The sequence below is a fragment of the Silurus meridionalis genome, chromosome 4 (assembly GCF_014805685.1).
Source record: "Silurus meridionalis isolate SWU-2019-XX chromosome 4, ASM1480568v1, whole genome shotgun sequence".
In the NCBI taxonomy this organism is placed as follows: Eukaryota; Metazoa; Chordata; class Actinopteri; order Siluriformes; family Siluridae; genus Silurus; species Silurus meridionalis.
The window spans coordinates 35153494-35171383 of NC_060887.1; the positions used below are offsets into that span (position 1 = coordinate 35153494).

Genomic DNA, 17890 nt, shown 5'->3' on the forward strand with positions numbered 1-17890 from the left:
TGATCCGGCTCTACGACTGCCAGGGTAATTATTGGAGGAAGTGTGTGTGTGTTTTCGTTAGTGTGCAAATGCGTGCGTGAGTGTGTGCGAGAGAGAGAAAAAGACTATGAGAGACGAGCCGAACAACGCCCCGGCCTCGTGCCATTGGCTGAGAGCGGTCACATGGGCGGAGCTCCTGCTCGCTGTGCAGCCGTTCGTCCTGTGGGCGTTTCACATGGAATAACTGCACAGCTGCAGAAGGAAGAGTCGCCGGGAGAGCCCGAAATGGATATGGCCAACCTATTTAAACACTTCTTCCGTGAGTTTTCCACTTCTTCTCGTCTCGTCTCTCCTCTCCTGTCCTTTCTTTTCCTTTTTCATTCCCGTGGCTCAGGAATCGCCGATTCCTCGAGAATTTTATTACAGTCTTTGTCGTGTTCATAGTTGAAGGATTAGCAGGTCTTGCTTGGGTGGGAACTTGTCAGGACGCTCCCCCCCACCCTCCCCCTCAACTGTCTGTGCGGTATTTTTTCCTCTGTGTGTGTGTGTGTGTGTGTGTGTGTGTGTGTGTGTGTGTGTGTGTGTGTGTGTGTGTGTGTGTGTAGAAGCAGAAGAAAGAGAAATTCTGAGATTTCTGAGGATATAGTTTATGACAGAAGTGTTTTCTCTGTTGGTGAAAAGTTTTTTCCCCACTTTTTTTTTTTTGGCCTAAACCTGGGTGGGTAGGGCTGTGCAGAGCTCCTGTGGGACCCTGTAATTGCCCCCTCTCGCACTCAGGCGTCCCAGTAGTCAGGTAGCAATTCCCAAAGTCAGGTGTCCCGATAGTTTTATTTTTGTGTGTGTGCGTGTGTGTGTGTGTGTGTGTGTGTGTGTGTGTGTGTGTGTGTGTGTGTGTGTGTGTGTGTGTGTGTATGCATGTTTCTCTCTCTCTCTCTCTATATATATATATATATAGATATTGATGAACATTTTTAAATTCCACACTTTTGAAGTTAGGCCACTTCCATCCTGAATGCCAGCTTTATGTTTTGTCGCCTCTCCTGAGGGGTTTCCTGTCATAAGTGGGTGTGCAGTTGTGCAACTCTGGAGCTCGAGCGAACACTACACTCATTGTGTCATCTTTACTGTCCCGGCTGATTGACGAGGCCCAGGGCGCACGTATCTGCCGGGAGGGGGGTGTACGAGGGGAGTACGAGGGGAGTTACGGAATGTCATTACTTTGACACGATTCACACAGGACAAGTCCACATGCACACGTTTCCGTTTTGGCCTTCCGTAGATACCGTGACGGCGTTTCCCGGGTTCCATGTTTTGGTCCTCAATAGGAAAATGTTTCTTTAGAATGCCCCGATGATGTGTATTTAAAAAAAATTTACATAAAAGATACGAATAGGAAGTTTTCAAAAACTGGTTGAGACTGGTTGAGAGTTTTGCACGAAATCTTAAATCCCATTAAGACAGTGGAAAAGGTTGTGCAATCAGGAAAGTGTTTGACTTCCTTCACTAATTTTTAGTAACAGCCTGGTCAGGGTTTGTTCTGTGAAAGAGAACCAACTAAATTCTGCAGGTACCAACAAAAAAAAACAAAAAAGAGACAAAGAAAACTATTATTTATACACAACCCTTCTGTTCAGTTTGCTACAATGCCACTGATTTACAGTCTGCAGAAGCTCTGGAATGTTTATCAACGCTCTTTTTCTGTCTATGGATACAAGTTTAAGAAGCGCCACTCTTCTGGGAAGATGTTCCACTAGAGTTTGGAGTATGCTAATGGACATTTGTGTTTATTAAGCTACAGAAGTGTTGTTAAAGTCAGATTGAGATGTAGGTGGGGTGAGGAGCTTGGTTTGAGGTCTCGTAGTTCACGTGAAGGAAAAATGTAATTTTGTCCTAACACTTTGGAGAAGATCCACATACGGCTGGAAATGCTGGTTCTTCCAATATTCTTGTTCATATGGTGTATGTAAGAACTCTTCCATTTCAAAACTTTGGACTGGATGATTAGTAGGGCTGGATCGATTTGACCGTAATACGATATTGCGGTATTTGAGAACTTGCAATATCATAAAGCCTCTAAACTGTCCACTAAAGAAGAGTTAAAAAAAGGCAAAAAATGATGAAACTGTGGTTTGGTAAAACAAAGGAAATACCACTGAATGGTATTTCATTTGTAATTTTTAAAAACAAAACAAAACACTACCACCATACCGATATCTCAGTAAAGTGTATCATGGAGTTGCTTATCACCATTTCGATATACATCAATATATCGCCTGGGACTCAATATAAGAACTGGGCATGTATAAGGAACTGCAAGGAGCGTAAGTAACCAGGAATGATGGAGCTGAGGTTGAGGAACTGTCACACGGTGCAGACGTTTTTCTCTACAAGCTAGCTGCGATGAGCGACCATATGTCCTCGGAGAACTATATAGCAAGCTGGCGATGAAGCGCGTGTCCAAAGAAAAAAAAAACTTCATACGTTGTTGTGAGCAGCCATTTTGTTTCACTGGCACTTCGCACAACTCGGGTTTGAGGATGTCGGCTGAAGACTTTGGAGTCGAGGTTGAGTATAAATATATATTCCTGGTCCTGGTCCTGGTTTTGGATCGAAGCATCTGTGAAGTGAATAAATGTATATTGATGTCAGTTCAGAGCTTTAGCTTGTGCAATATGAGTCTCTGAAACCCAACTGAACCAACACTCCAGTGTGATCTTCACAAGCCATATTAAAAACATCCCTCCCTCTTATTCTCCCCCCTCTCTCTCTCTCTCTCTCTCTCTCCCCCTCTTCCTCTCTCCTTCTCTCTCCTTCTCTCCCTCCCTTTCTCTCTCTTTCTCTCTCTCTCTCTCTCTCTCTCTCTCCCCCACCCTCTCTCTCTCTCTCTCTCTCTCTCTTCCTGTTACTCAGCCCCTACTTTGGGAGGAAGTTTTTCTAATTCAGGACAGATTTTCTCTGCAGTTCCTCCGAGCCACAGAGAAAAGGAAATGAGGAAACAGGGACCACTGATTCACAAACGTCTGAGCGTCAGTCAGTCTGTGCGTCCATCCGTCTCTTTCCACTTCTCGCGTTACCACCCTCTCTCTCTCACACACACACACACACACACGCTCTTTTTAGCTATTTCTAATTCTCTCACTTTCTCTTGCACACTATCCATTTCCTTTCTCTTTCTTTCTTTCTGTCAAAGGCTGTCTATTTCTCTCTCTCTCTCTCTCTCTCTCTCTCTCTCTCTCTCTCTCTGTGTGTCTTGCATGCTATCTTTTCTCTTTCCCACATGCTCTTTCTAGATATTCTTCTTTCTCCCTCTTGCACTTTTTCTCTCTCCTCTTGCTCTTTCTCTCGTTCTTGTTCTTGCACACACTCCCTCATTCTCTCTTTTGCTCTCTCACTCAAGATTTAAGATTTCTCACTCTTTTCCCCTTTCTTTCACTTCCCCTCTCTCTCTCTCTCTCTCTCTCTCTCTCTCTCTCTCTCTCTCTCTCTATCACACTCTCACACACTATCTTTCAGAAAGGCGCCATGAGATCTGGCAGGATTAGTGAGAGGAATGTCAAAGACACAAACACACACAAGCTTAAGGTTGCCTCCCCCAAACACACACACACACACACACACACACACACACACACACACACACACACACACACACACTTTCATTCAGCTCTATTCACACATTACATACATTTACAGTTTCCTGTCTCTCTCTCTCTCTCTCTCTCTCTCTCTCTCTCTCTCTCTCTCTCTCTCTCTAACACTCCCTCTCACCCCCCCGGCATAACAAATCTGGACATTTGCCAAAGCATAAAACATTCAGACACATACACCAGAAAGAACATAGTCATACTGTAGATAAACTATAATTATAATATACTATAATTACTGTAGTGTTTTCAAATACAAAAAAGAGATAAAGAAAAAAAGGGATATTTAAAATAAATTTGTACAAAAACGCTTTTTTTTTTTTACATTGTGTATGCTATAGCTTTATTCCAAACTGTATCTACAATCTATCGTTTTCATTCGACAAGGAAAAAAAAGGAAAGACATAAATGCAATAACACATCTCAAAGCGAAGGACCTGGCGCCAATTCATCCTATGGAGAACGAAGGTTTCAGAAAGTTATGAGATCGCCAGCAATAAGTATCTATTAGACCTCTGGATTAGACCGTCCTCTCTGGTACAGTTCTATACAGCCATGTTTTTTCTAAGTGAAATAGAGAGACTAATGATGGAGGAATAATTGAAAAGAGAGACCCTTTTTTTCTCAGGTTAAGTTTGGAAAAACATAAAGACCGAGAGGATTCGATTACTCTCATCCTGAAAAGCAGATCTGAAAGTCTGAATGAGTTCAAATCCCACTTTCACCCGCACTCAGGCCACAGCTTCTGTATCCTTCTAACATTTTACATTTTGGCATTTGGCAGACGGTCTTATCCTGAGCTTCGTATATTTATCTTATTAAAAAAGCTGGGCAGTTGAGGGCCTTTGCTCAAGGGCCCGAAGTGGAGCTGGGATTTGAACACTTCTGATTAGAAGTCCATCTTAACCTGTAACATCCTATAAAAGGCTGCAATACATGGCATTATTTTTAAAACTGATTTTTATTTTCATTAGCAAGAATTTAATTATTGGTAGTATTTATTTTTATGTGCTATCGTTAATTTTATTAATTTAATATAATTTATGCATGAAAGCCATAATTCTCGATTCTGATTGGGTGTTAATTGCCAGATAGTGTCTAATATTATTATTATTTTTAATTGTATTTATTCATTCTCTATTTAATTATTATAATGCAGCTGTCTATTGGATTATACATTAATAACCCTTGTTATTGGTGCAAGCGTTGCCATAGTTACCCCGTGCACAGATTTACTCGAATGTATGGTAAGTTCTAGGGAAGGAGTCTCCGGTCTCAGGCGGTGGTGAAGCTGTACACAGCAGACAGTCTGCACAGTGGAGGTTGTAGCACTTTCAGGTTTTTCTCTGTCATGATAATCTGGAGTTATTTTGTGCCTCATTTGACAGCAAGAGAAGGTTAGCGAGCAAACTGCTCTTTATAGCCGCCACTGTAACAGGAACTAACCCGATTTCCTGTTTCATGTAAATATAAACTAATCATTTCCAATTTGATGACTTAAATGCAAATCATTTAAATTTCTTCGTCACACCACACTATGGATTGCTTTATTTCTTTAGTACAGTATATGACCATTCACTTTTAAATGATAACGAGATGTCAAAATCAGAAGATAATCAGATAATTAGTGTATAAACTAGAAATAATATGAGAGATAATCATCGGTTTTGCCACATAATCAGCACTGGTGGTTGATTGCTTGAACTATTAATCGGCTACCAGCAAAAATCCTACAGATAATTTTTTTATTTTATATATATTAATTTTATTTTTATTTTTTTAAAGACTGCGTGCTTTGATATATTATAAATAATTAATTAATTATATAATATATATTTAATATATAGAGACAATTCTTTTTTTACATTTCTTAATAAGATTTGATTGATTTGTACCTTTTATTGCCATTTTTACCTTTATAAAGCTTTTTTCCTTTCTTTTAATAATTTAAAAACATTAAATCAGTTAATTAGAATAATAGACTTAAATATACTTTATTGATCTGGTGAGGGAAATTGTGTTACAGCAGTTTTTTTTGTTGTTACCAAACGAATAAAATCAGTATTTCATCATATTCTAATATAATTTAAATATATTATCAATTTTGCAATATATTTTAATAACTGATTTTTGGAGAAAGAAATATCACTTTTCTTGTGATATTGATTATCATCTGTATAAAATTCAATTTAATTTGATAAATAGATACACACACACACACACACACACACACACACTATATTACCAAAAGTATTGGGTCACCTGGCCATAAGTACGGTATGTGATTTTTGAGCATCGCATCCCACATTTAGTCCCAATTTCCTGAATCCCTCCACTCTTCTGGGAAGATGTTCCGGTATGTTTTGGAGTGTGCTTATGGATATTTGTGTTCATCAGCCACAAGGGTATTATGAAAGTCAGGTACTGATTGAAACTGGGATGCAGACAGCGTTCACATTTATCCCAAAGGTGTTCAGTAGGGATGAGATCAGAGCTCTATAGCAGGCCACTCAAGATCTTCCTCTCCAAAGCATGTAAACCAGATCTTTATGGAGCTCAAGTTTAAGTGAATGCAAAATTATAGCGCATCTAAAGACGTCCTGTACAATTGAGTGCCTCCAGCTTTGTGGTAACAGTTTGGAAAAGAAGGTCAGGTGACCCAATACTTTTGGCAATGTAATGTATCTATACAATCGCACATTGTTAAAACAACAATTAGGATTTTATTGCAGACGATGAATAGTTACAGCTGTTAATAAACAGAGAATGATGATTTAGAATAACAATGGAATGACCAGGAGAACCTTTAACCCAATCAGAGTCGAGTATTTGGGGAGAACATGGTAAAAAACACACACACACTATATTTTTCGCACCCCGTATTGTGTGATGGTAAAGCAGTGTTCGAGCTCGTCCAGTCGTTACATTATGGCGCAGATGTTCATCAGGGGTTATTTATACCAGCCGAATAGTTCAAAGTACCTGGAGCATGGAGCGAAGTGATGACAGTCCTCGTCGTCTCGCGCCCTCCCCTGCCCACATTCCTACCTTTGATAACACATGCACTACAGATAAATTACTCACTTCTTCACCGTTTCACTTTGTCGAGAGGGGAAACAAAGAGGAAACCTTGTCGAATACGAGAACTCTTGTGCAGCACTTTCAGATTTGAAAAAACGACGTTTCTTGGAAGCCCTGCGGTTGAAAGACTATTTGTAGCGACGTTATCAGAAAGCCACCGAGACTACCGCCTTTGTGCTTTGTTTTTAAAATGTAACTCTTATGTAAAAAAAAAGAAATGAAGGGTCTCAACTAGACATTCTTCGGATCTATCTATTCCTCCCCTTAGATGTGTTTTTGTTTTTGACCTTTTCAAAGTTTCGCCACCTGCAAGGACTAGACAGCGTCCGTCTACCTGCTGTTAACCTTTATTTGTCCTGCGGTGTGTGTATTTCACCATAAGACACTATTCCTTACTAGTAAACTGCTCATCTTGTGTGTTAGTGTGTGTGTGTGTGTGTGTGTGTGTTTGCGTGTGTGTATAGAGTCTATACACACTACGGAGTCATGTCAGAGAACAATAGGATGTTCAGCCCTGAGGAAGTGGCTAATCTGAGCTCCTCTGCAGCATGCTCTAAACTTCTCTAAGAGGAAAGACCTTAATGGACGGGAAACCCACCCAGAGACGGAACAAAAGACCCTCCAAAATGGCTCGAGAGCATTCTGCTCGTTCAGCTTTAATAAGCCAGACGCTGATCCAAAATGAAAGTCGAACGAGAAGGAGAAGCGAGAACCGAACACTTCAAACGACACTTCTGATTTACAGACCCGTGGACCAACATGGCTTCTTTTCTGAGCATCCTCGCCTGAGGAACGCTAAAGAAAGAACACGCTGACAAAACGCCTACAAATTTCTTAAGGTTTTTTTTTAATGCAGAGTTGGAATGGAGTGTTTACGATTATTAGAACGATGTTGTAAAGCGACAAATTAGCTCGGGGCAATCCCTGAGCTGATTCTTTCTGAAACGTGGCCTGAAAGTTGCTTCACTTCCCTTCTCACAACTGCAGTTATTTCCTGTTTACTGGGCAACATGTACAAGTGGAAGGAAAGCTTCATATGGCGTACATGGAACATGTACACTGTTCCGTTGAGCTCTGCTAGGAGAAAGAATGCTAGGACAAAACCTAGCATGTAACAGTGTATAATATAAAAATTATATTTAGAGAGTGTGTGTGTGTGTGTGTGTGTATTGTATAATGTACATGTAAATGAAAATAAGTTCCCCGTATAGTGCATTGTTTAATTTCAGCTATTTAGCTCTGTTTCCTCACTGGTGTGTGCTATTATGCGCTAAATTGCCCCTCGGTATGAATGAGGAGAAAAACGTGCCCCATCCAGAAAGTCTTTCCCCTTCCCAATCAACCTCCATCCTGACCAGGAGAATGTGCCCCTTAGCTGTTCTTACTATTTCCCCGGGAACTTGGAGCTCGACCGTTAAGATGTTGGACATCTAATTGGACAGTCATGAGTTCAAATTCCTGCACCACCAAGCAGCCATTTCTGGGCCCTTCAACAAGGCCCTTAACTCTCATTTGCTCGTTTGTATGAATGAGAGAAACTTTATTTCTTTTTTCCGTCCGTCCGTCCATCCATCCATCCATCTACACCATGTACCATTACCCACAAGCTGCACACACTGGAACACTGTGGTATTAAAGGTGCACAGTGAAGGCAGTAAGATGTAGCTATAAGGAAACCCCCATAGTGACGAGCAGATGTCCGATTCTTGCCGCTTGTTGTTTTCAGATGGTTCCACACTTCAGAGTTAGCATCACACTCTTCCTGTGCGGACAGCGATTTGTAAAAACAAACACGGCCACCTTGGCTTTCGCTTATGCTGTACAGTCACAGGGTCTGATTTCTCATCTACATGCTCATAACTGGTGCGAGAAACCAAACCGCTGCCTTTCACCCTGCAGCTCACCACAGAGCTCTGACTCTTCCAGCACAGGGGTCTCGAAACCTGACCGAACTGAGACGGGCTGTTTGGACCTCTTTATGTGGTGTGAGAAAGTGCACTGAAGTGACTGCCGCTTATTTTTAAACTCGGAAAATCTGTTCACGTCTCTATTATGCTGTTGGATTGGAGTAAAGTGTTTTATTACAGTGTAAACAGGAAACCTATTTGAAATTTAAATCAGGATTTTAATATTAAAATATCCTTCTTGTTGCCTGTAACTGCTGTGGTGGATGTGCTGTAGGAAACGCTTTCACACCAAAAACTTCGACAAACATTTACAGTTATTAAATTGAATCTAAACAGCATTTGATGAGAATTTTCCCCTGAGCGCTTGAGGTGGAGATCAGAACCTTTTTGCTCTGCGCGTTACAGTGGTGGACGAAGTACACAAACCATACTTGAGTTAAAGTAGAGATTTACTCAGTAAAATATGACTCCAGTAAATGTGTCCTTTTAAACTTTTACTTGAGTAAATGTACAAAAGTATTTGCTTTCAAATGTACAAGGTTTTTTATCAATCAACTCAGTTTATGTGTAAAGACTCTAATGTGACTCTCAGCACACTGATCTATTCATAAAATGATATTAATGACTCAAACACTGATTGACTTCTATTACAAATATCACGAGCCCAAAAGCTTCTTTTCAACTACTTTTAAAAAATCGCATAATTAAGGCCACGGGTGTTGTGGCGAGTTCGAGTCTGGAGTTTCTTCATTATTTATTCCTCTCAAAATGTTCTGCTTGCTGTTGAACTGATGCTGAACTGTATGTTGGTGATAAGAGGAAACCACAAAGCACCAATCAAAACGAGTTTAAAACGGAGCTTGCGCTCGACCCTGATTGGTGGATCGCTGCGTGTTTCAACAGTTAGGTTTTTATCCTCATGATTAAAAAGGAACGACTGATTACAAAAAAACTTAATTTAGTAAAAAGTATTTGACTTTGAAATGTAGTGAAGTTACAGTAAAAATCTCCCCTAAAGGAAATACTTCAGTAAAGTGCAGATACACGAAAAAGCTACTTAAGTACAGAACCTAATCATATTCACTTCCTTACTGTCCACCACTGGGGTGCTGTGCATTTATTCCCTGAAATAAGGCAGCATTTCCATTCAAGTTCACCTCGGTTACTTTTTACATTTTTTTTTTATATTTTGCTTTGTAACAGGAGCCTTTTTGATAACCAATAGCACCGACACCATCGAACACATCCTCATGCTTCATGTGTCCTAGGCAAATACAGTGGTTCAGGTGGATTTGTACAATACAAAGCAGTTTGTCACAAACGACCCGGAAGTTGAGAATTGATTTAATCAGACTCGTGTATAAGTGCCAGAGCAGAAAGCGCCAGAGCCCAGGCTTTGTTTTCCTTCATTTTCATGTTTAACCTCCGGAATAAACCGTACAGCCATACAGACTAGATGGCATCTCTACCTCTGTGCTCCGAGATTATTCTAAAAAACTGTGCAGAACGTACACTATATAATCAGTTCAAGATCCATAAATGCAGGGAGGGAGGGAGGAAAGGAAGGAAAAGGAAGAAAGACAAAGATAAAGAAGGAAAGAAAAAAAAGGAAGAAAGAAGAAAATAAGGAAGGAGGAAAAGTGATGGAAAAAGGAAGCAAAAGAAGGAAGGAAGGAAGGAAGGAAGGAAGAATGAGAAAAGGAAGCAAGGATGGAAGGAAGAATGAAAGAAAGAAAGAATGGAGCACTGAGACTTGGGGGCCTTGCTCAGGGGCCCAGCAGTGGCAGCTTGCCAATACCGGGGCTTGAACCTGCAGCCTTCAATTCAGTAAGTGAGCTTCCGTTTCCCTAACACAATTCATCATGGATTACAATTTAATATTTCATTTCTATATCATATTTAATATAACATTCAATAATAGAATAGTATAATATCATTCCTAGAAATATTGCATTTATTTTGCCGCAAGGACATCAGTGTTGTTGGACGACTCGTTTCTTGACTCAGTAAAATTAATGCATAGGAAAAACAGAAAGAACTAGATGGAATACTAGAATTTTAGTGGATGTGGGGATTTGTCATCATTTGGCAACAAGAACATGTTGGATGAGGAGGTCTGTGGTTTAGTCAGCATTCCAGTTCATTCAAAAGTTCTTCAGTGGAGTTGAGAAGGTCGGGGCTCTGTTCAGGACACTTGAGATCTTTTGCTCTAACATTAACACACCATGTCTTCATGGAGCTCGCTCTGTGTCACGCAGGAACTGTGTTCGGGCCTCTAAGTTCCAGTGAAGTCAATTGTAACACACACCCCGATCTTCTATATAACTGTGTGGGAGTGTATGTTTTGAGAGTCCGCTCACTCACCTGCAGTGTGTTTGGGACTTTTCTGGGAAGTTTATCCGAAACATTTCAGACAATAGATCTTCAGAAGTCCTAAGAGACCACGCATTATAACACCAGATTCTTTCTCGTTTTCTTGCGATCACGACTTAATCCGTGAGCATGTTCCATAGGGCAGCATCATGGATGATCGCGTTCTCTTTTGCTTTGCTCGGGGATTTACTCAAACCGAAATAGCTCTTCCACATGAGGTCTCCTCTGGGACACCCCTCTCTCAGTGCAGAGGTAAAGTCTATATTTGTAAGGGGAAATTCGTAACTTTATGAAAGAGGTTTCAGACACCGACATGTACTCCACAATATACAGCGGAAACGTTCACAAGGCGTGAGATTTTCTGGCGATTTGATCGTCGTCTTTCACGTCGAGATCGCGACAAAACAACGTGTCGTGGTCACAAGAATTTGTTTGGAACAATTAAATTTTAAATCTACACATTTCATTTTTACATTACAAAAACTGCACTCATCCCAGTTTACTTGATGTATTATGTTTTTTTGCGGGGGGGACAAACTGTGACTGTTTACCATGTTTCTGAATACTCCCTGTTACAGAACATTGGTTGACCAGAATTGTGGGATCTTTATATTCAGGACATCTTCAATAGGTTTTCATTGTCAGCACGTCAACTGGAACGACTTGTCCAGCAAATATGCCTACCTATGCAGCCTTTTCCCAGACATAGGATAAACATTGTGTTCTCTGTGTTTATATAACAGTTGTAAAAACAACTCGTTACGGTGAGAATATTAAGTTGTGATAGCGAGGAAACAAAGTAAATATGATAATGCAGCTCCTTTTGTTTGGACTTCTGTATTATTCTCTTCTTACAGGTGAAAAGGGAAAAGAGCCTCATGGTTTTAATATTCACATTCAGTGGTTTTAAAGTGGTCAGATACCTAATGTTGCTTCCTTTCACCCTCTTGCACAAAGCCAGTCAGAATTTGATTATTGGGATGAGATGAATGGAAGCCCACGATGAGTATTTGCTGAGAAGATTTTCACAATCACTATCTTATCTAAAGTAGGTTCACCGCTCCCACCGCTGCGGCACGGGTTTGATCACCGGTCAGGGAACCAACCCCAGCCATTAGGGTTGCACAAGCCTTAGTGCCGGTCCCAAGCCCGGATAAATGGGGAAGGTTGTGTTAGGAAGGGCATCCAGCATAAAAACGTGCCAAATCAAGCATGCTGATGGTCCGCTGTGGCGACCCCTAATGGGAGAAGCCAAAGAAAGTTTACTATCTTATCTAAAGTACCGACTGCCTGCATTTCTACATTTGTAACAGAAGTGTGGAAAAAAGTGATACTATACTGGATATCAAGATCTCTCCTCCTTTTTTTTTTGTCAAACCTTAGCACCTCTTTCTGTGTAGGAAGAGAGAAAAGAAAAATAGAACATGATTCATTTCTATCCCAGCTCTCGCCTTCTCGAGTCTCGGGCTGTGGAGCATCTCCCTGCCAAGTGGACATTCCTTCATGGTAACACCATTTTCAGGTTCTTGCCAAACCCAGCGGTGAGTTGTGGAAGCCCAGAGCGCCGCTCTCTCTTCCCAGTAATCCTCAAACTCGGCTTTGACCTAGCTTGGGTCAGAAATCCTTCAAATCTCCCCCGTTCATTTCTCTTTACGTCCTTTTTTTTATGCACCACTCCCTAAATTCTACTCCTTCAACTTTCCCCTCGCTCCATACAAAAGAATGACACGCGGGTGTGGCGATCATTCCAGCGACATGCCTTTTACGAGGAATCGATTCCCAGGATAATTTCGCAACGCTGCGAAAACATAATTAGACCACACCTTTGGCTCCGAACCTGGGAGCGGATTACGGGGACAATTAACAGAAATTTGCGGCCATCGTTACGGGTTGCTTGTTTTCTAGCTTTGCCAGTCAGATCATATAATCCTATACACCAACCACAGATCCTGTGCTGGATCTTTATCCCAGAACCACAAAGTGCAACAGACCAGGGTCCTCCGATAACAAAAAAGTGTATCCAGAACCTTGATCTTGGCCAGGAATTCCTACAGAACCCTGACCTCTGCGAAACGATGATGATTTGCTGGACGAGTTCAAAATCTGGGATCTTTCCAGCTTTGACTCATCTCCGGGAAATAGGAAAGACGTTCCGTGTTTGTGCGAGCGTAAGCAGTTTGCTTCTCTATGCAGCCAGCCAGCCCCAAAAGAAAGAAAACACTCCTGAGCACAACAAAGCATGTGCTTGGGCAAGTTCTTATTTCTCTCACGTTCTGCCTGCTGGAGCTTGTAACAAAAGCCCAGTGCGAAAAATGATTTCTGTGCATGTGTGTGTGCGTAAAGACGATTTCATGAGCGTCCGTCTGAGATGGTATTAGGAAGAAACCTTAAGAGGAGCCAGACTGAGAGGGAACCCGTCCTCATCTGGGTGGCACAGAATGTCCATTCAATGCAACCTGTGGTCCATTGTAGTAGACTGATGATCTTACAGTCCAAATCATTCCTCAAAGTTCTTGAGGTGCTCAGTAGTTTCATGGATTCCCAGAACGTTGATGCGAAACCATCCCCAGTTGCAGAGAGTGGCCTCCAGTCGAAGAGGCATCCAGATGCAGGGTGTTGGGATGAATCAGACAGACCTGAGGAGAGGAAAAGGACAGGAACACCCGGTGAAGAGAAGGAGGATAACCGGAAAAAATAATTAAGCATCCTTATTGTTATATAAATTGCCATTAATGGATTCTTTTGCATTTGTTTTCATCTGGCGTGTGAACATGGAACACCATGCAGGATCAGTCACGGTGATATCACTGATTAAATCCAGCCGAAGCTCTTTAACCACTCAGATGACTTGCAACAGCTTTCACCAGCGATTAGTCATTGTTTGGTTGCGCCTCAAGAAGACTCAGGACTACGGAGCAAGCGTTTGACTCGTTACGTGCACGGCGTATGTTCAGGGATGTGCACCGACATGCTCGCACAAAGACACCGCCGCTAATTACACCCTCCCACTTTGAACTGTTCACTCTGCAACGAGATACTTAAAGCAGTTCTGCACCAGACACTGGCATAAGCACAGACCACTGAACACGTTTGATGTGTCTGGCTTTAAAGCCGAACGCCAATGCTGTAATTTCGGAAGGTATTTTCGATCCGAATGCAGTTTCTTTGAACGTGCATAATGTTAGTTGTTTGGGGTGTAAGAAAATATCGATACTGGTTAGTATCATGATAATTTTTTTTTTTGCTGATACAGTATCGATTCGCAATATTGATATAAAGAAAAAGAAAAAAAAAGAATTAGTTTTTAAATTTATATTGAGCGCTAGACAGATAGCGGTCTTCTCATCTCTGAACTTAAAAAGTGACGGAAAGTGCTTGCATAAGGGGACGTCACGTAATGTTAGCATTAATATGCACATTTTTTTTAAAGATTGTTTTTAAGCATATGTACATAGTCGTTATGAAGCAGGATGATGATTGTATTATGTTATTAGTGTTAACATTTGTATTAGACTAGTAGTAGAAGCATCTGAGTGCTAGCCAGAAAAGCTACAATCCTAGGAAGGCAAGAAAATAAAGAGTAAGAAAGACTATTATTTCTTCTACAAAAGAAAGGAATGCAGTCAGGCACGGAAAACTCAGGCATGTCATACACTCCTACAAATGCAGTCCACTCTAACTTTGTGTGTGTATACTGCACTTTTATTTATGCTGCAAATTAAGATTTTTCTGGTTATAAGTGCAACCACGAACAGCATGTGTTGTCAGTCAACGCTGCTACTACTTCCGGCGGAAGTTATACCCATAATTGTTGTTACAGCAGCGCCCCCAAGGAAACCGTGGATATTTCACTACTAGTAATGGAGGAAGAAAGAATTGTTCCAGCGCCCCTCTAACTGAGGGATTTAACTGCAGAATCCTGCAAGCACTTTATTTTTCCCCTGTTGAATATTTCTGGGACTGATTACTGCAAATGCAGAATTCATTTGCTAAGGTTTGCATATGGTAGTGTGTTCTTATGACAGCTTTACAGTAACAGTAACGCAACGTGTCGTATCGCAACCCCTGTATCGTGATGCATATCGTATCACCGATACACAGCCCTATCCCTTGTACATAATATAATTAAATGGACTCATTGTGCAGGCAAAATTTTATCCGTTTAACCTAAAGCCCGGTCAGGAAGAGTCACGTCTCTTCCCCAGAATCTGCTTTGTTTATTATCCTGAAAAGTGTGCATGTTGAACCGATTACAAAGTCTCTTTAGGAGCCAGCGTATTGAGCCAAGTCCTAGGATGTGTTTAGGCTGCACGTTATTCATATTATTCCCAAATATTTTATCAGACATCAGATCTAAATGTTTGGCTTTCGAGTGATCCGTGTGTTTGTGTGTTCGCAGGGATCGGGAAGGTGAAGCGAAAAACAGGAATGAGGGATACGGCGTCAAACGCGGAGGCAGACTTTTACCCGGACAATGGTGAGCGGCTGTACGACCTGAACCTGCCGGCGCTGGTGAAGTTTAACTACACAGCTGAGCGTGAGGATGAGCTGTCTCTGACTAAAGGCTCCAGGGTCATTGTGATGGAGAAGTGCAGCGACGGCTGGTGGAGAGGCAGCTACAGCGGGCGCTCCGGCTGGTTTCCTTCCAACTACGTGACGGAAGACGCAGACGGCTCAGCCAGTAATGACATGATGGGCTTGTCGGAGAAGCTGGCCGCCGTGGTGCACAGCGCAAACGGCAACAGGGTGCTCCATACGGTCCAGGCGTTGTACCCGTTCAGCTCGAGTAACGACGAGGAGCTAAACTTTGAGAAAGGGGAAGTTATGGACGTCTTGGAAAAGCCAGAGAACGATCCGGAGTGGTGGAAGTGCCGCAAAGTCGATGGGCAAGTCGGCCTTGTGCCCAAGAACTACGTCACCATACTTCAGGAGTCGCAGAACTCGGGGAGCATGGCCGGACCTCCTACGCCCGACTTCGACTACATTGAGCCTTCCGGAAGCGGGCGCTTCGCGGGTAAGGAGTGGTACTATGGCAAAGTGACCCGGCACCAGGCGGAGGTGGCGCTCAACCAGAGAGGCACAGAGGGAGACTTTCTCATCAGAGACAGCGAGTCTTCGGTGAGTGGAAGTCTACAATGGCCGAGATGCAAAAAAAAAAAAAAAAACTAATTAGAAAACAAAATGAAGATTCCAAAAACAGATTAACATATCCGAAAACAAAATACATCCGAAAAACAAATAAACAAACCAGAAAACGAACAACGTCGAAGTAATGTTGCACAGTTTTCTAAATTTTCCAATTTTTCCACAAAGGGTCAGTGTGGGTGCACATTTTCATTCCAGGCAAACAAGGACCACACATGATAATCCACTGAAAATGAAGATCTAAACAAGTGGAATCTGGTGGTGTTTGATTGAAATGAAAACCTGCACCCACACTGGCGTTTTGTGGAAAAAATAGAACACCGATGATCTGTATTTTATTATGGTTGGATTAATATTCGATGGATTTTCTGTAATTGTCCCCATAACGCTCTAAACCTGTAATGTGTGTGTGTGTGTCCCGTGTAGCCTAACGATTTCTCCATATCGCTGAAGGCCCAGACCAAAAACAAGCATTTCAAAGTGCAGTTGAAGGACAACCTGTACTGCATCGGACAACGCAAGTTCAGCTCCATGGAGGAGCTGGTGGAACACTACAAAAAGGCGCCGATATTCACCAGCGAGCAGGGCGACAAACTGTACCTGGTCAAGGCCCTGGCCGCCTCCTGATCCGGACCGTGACTCGCATCGGAAATCTCGAGCCACGTGGCAGGACTGAAAGACTTGGAAAATAGAGCATTCCAACATTGGAGAGGAAGAGGGGAGAAGAGAAAGGGGTGGGGGAGCGACGGAAATTTATTATTATTTTTTTTTTTTGGATTCATGGTGTTCACGCTCAGAGCTCGGCTTCACGGATGGATGTGTATCAATACAAAAACAATTATGTTTAGGGCCTAGGTGATGTATTTTGCTGTTAACATGTATTAGAGTTACAACTTAGGTTTTCTCTTCTTCATATATATCCTTATTTTATTTCCCCGTCAGCCACTTTCGGTAATCGCGTCGTCGGATTACATTTGTAGCGTTGAATTTCACAAACCCGCCGAAGCGCACCGTACCGTTAAATATTTTTTTTACTACACACCGCCACCTGCTTTTCAAATCACCCACATAACTCAAAGATGACTTAACGTGCTGCATCTCTCGGGGGCCAACACTTTTGCAGAATAAAAATCGCCGACCAAAGCGTATCACCTCGTAAGGGTTTTAGTGGCTTCTTTTTTTCTTTAGAAACGTAGCTCAATGTTTACGAAGAATATCAGCAGAAACAGTTGCTTGCAGCTTAACAGGATGTAGCGGCTGCATTCTTCCTGTCCCTCGCATCAAGCCCAGGCTCAAGCCAAGGCGACAGGAAGCTGTTCTATATTTATAAAGTGGATCTTTTTTTTTTGTGTGTGGTGAGATGTGTTTTTGTTTTTGTGTTTGTTTATTGTGCAAAAAGTCGTACATTTTGGGATGCGGGTGATTTTTATTTTAACCTGAGTCCTGATTTTGGTTACATGAGAATTATTTCCTCTGGTCTCGCTGCGTTCTCTGCGAAACGGAACATTCACACTTTGCATCGATGCGCGACTCGTTTCTGGATGACCGAAGATCCGATCTCACGCTCGCTTGTTTAGGTTCCTGCATCGTGTAGAATGAACTCGAGGTGCAGGTTGGGCGGAAATCCAAGACGGCTGCGTAGTTTTTTTATTTATTTTTTTTTTAATCCTTTCATTAGGATTTGATCATGACGCTACACGAAGCCTTCACCAGACATATGGAGATTTCCCACCCGTTTTTTTTTTTTTCCCGGTTTGTTTG

The 17890-nt window shown here is 41.9% G+C and overlaps 1 protein-coding gene across 3 annotated transcripts in view; it reads left to right on the forward strand.

Moving 5' to 3' along the window:
* The window catches only part of nck1b (NCK adaptor protein 1b), a 65523-nt gene extending 48047 nt beyond the window's left edge, over positions 1-17476 (forward strand). For 2 of the 3 annotated variants that reach the window (XM_046846172.1, XM_046846173.1), the window contains exons 4-5: positions 15384-16102; positions 16556-17476. In XM_046846172.1, the coding sequence (XP_046702128.1) occupies positions 15384-16102; positions 16556-16756 (920 nt within the window). In that variant the 3' untranslated portion in view covers positions 16757-17476. Of the gene's footprint in view, positions 1-112; positions 299-15383; positions 16103-16555 lie in introns of those variants that run through there. The other variant, XM_046846174.1, reaches the window with a different exon arrangement.
* Positions 17477-17890: the final 414 nt, after the last annotated feature.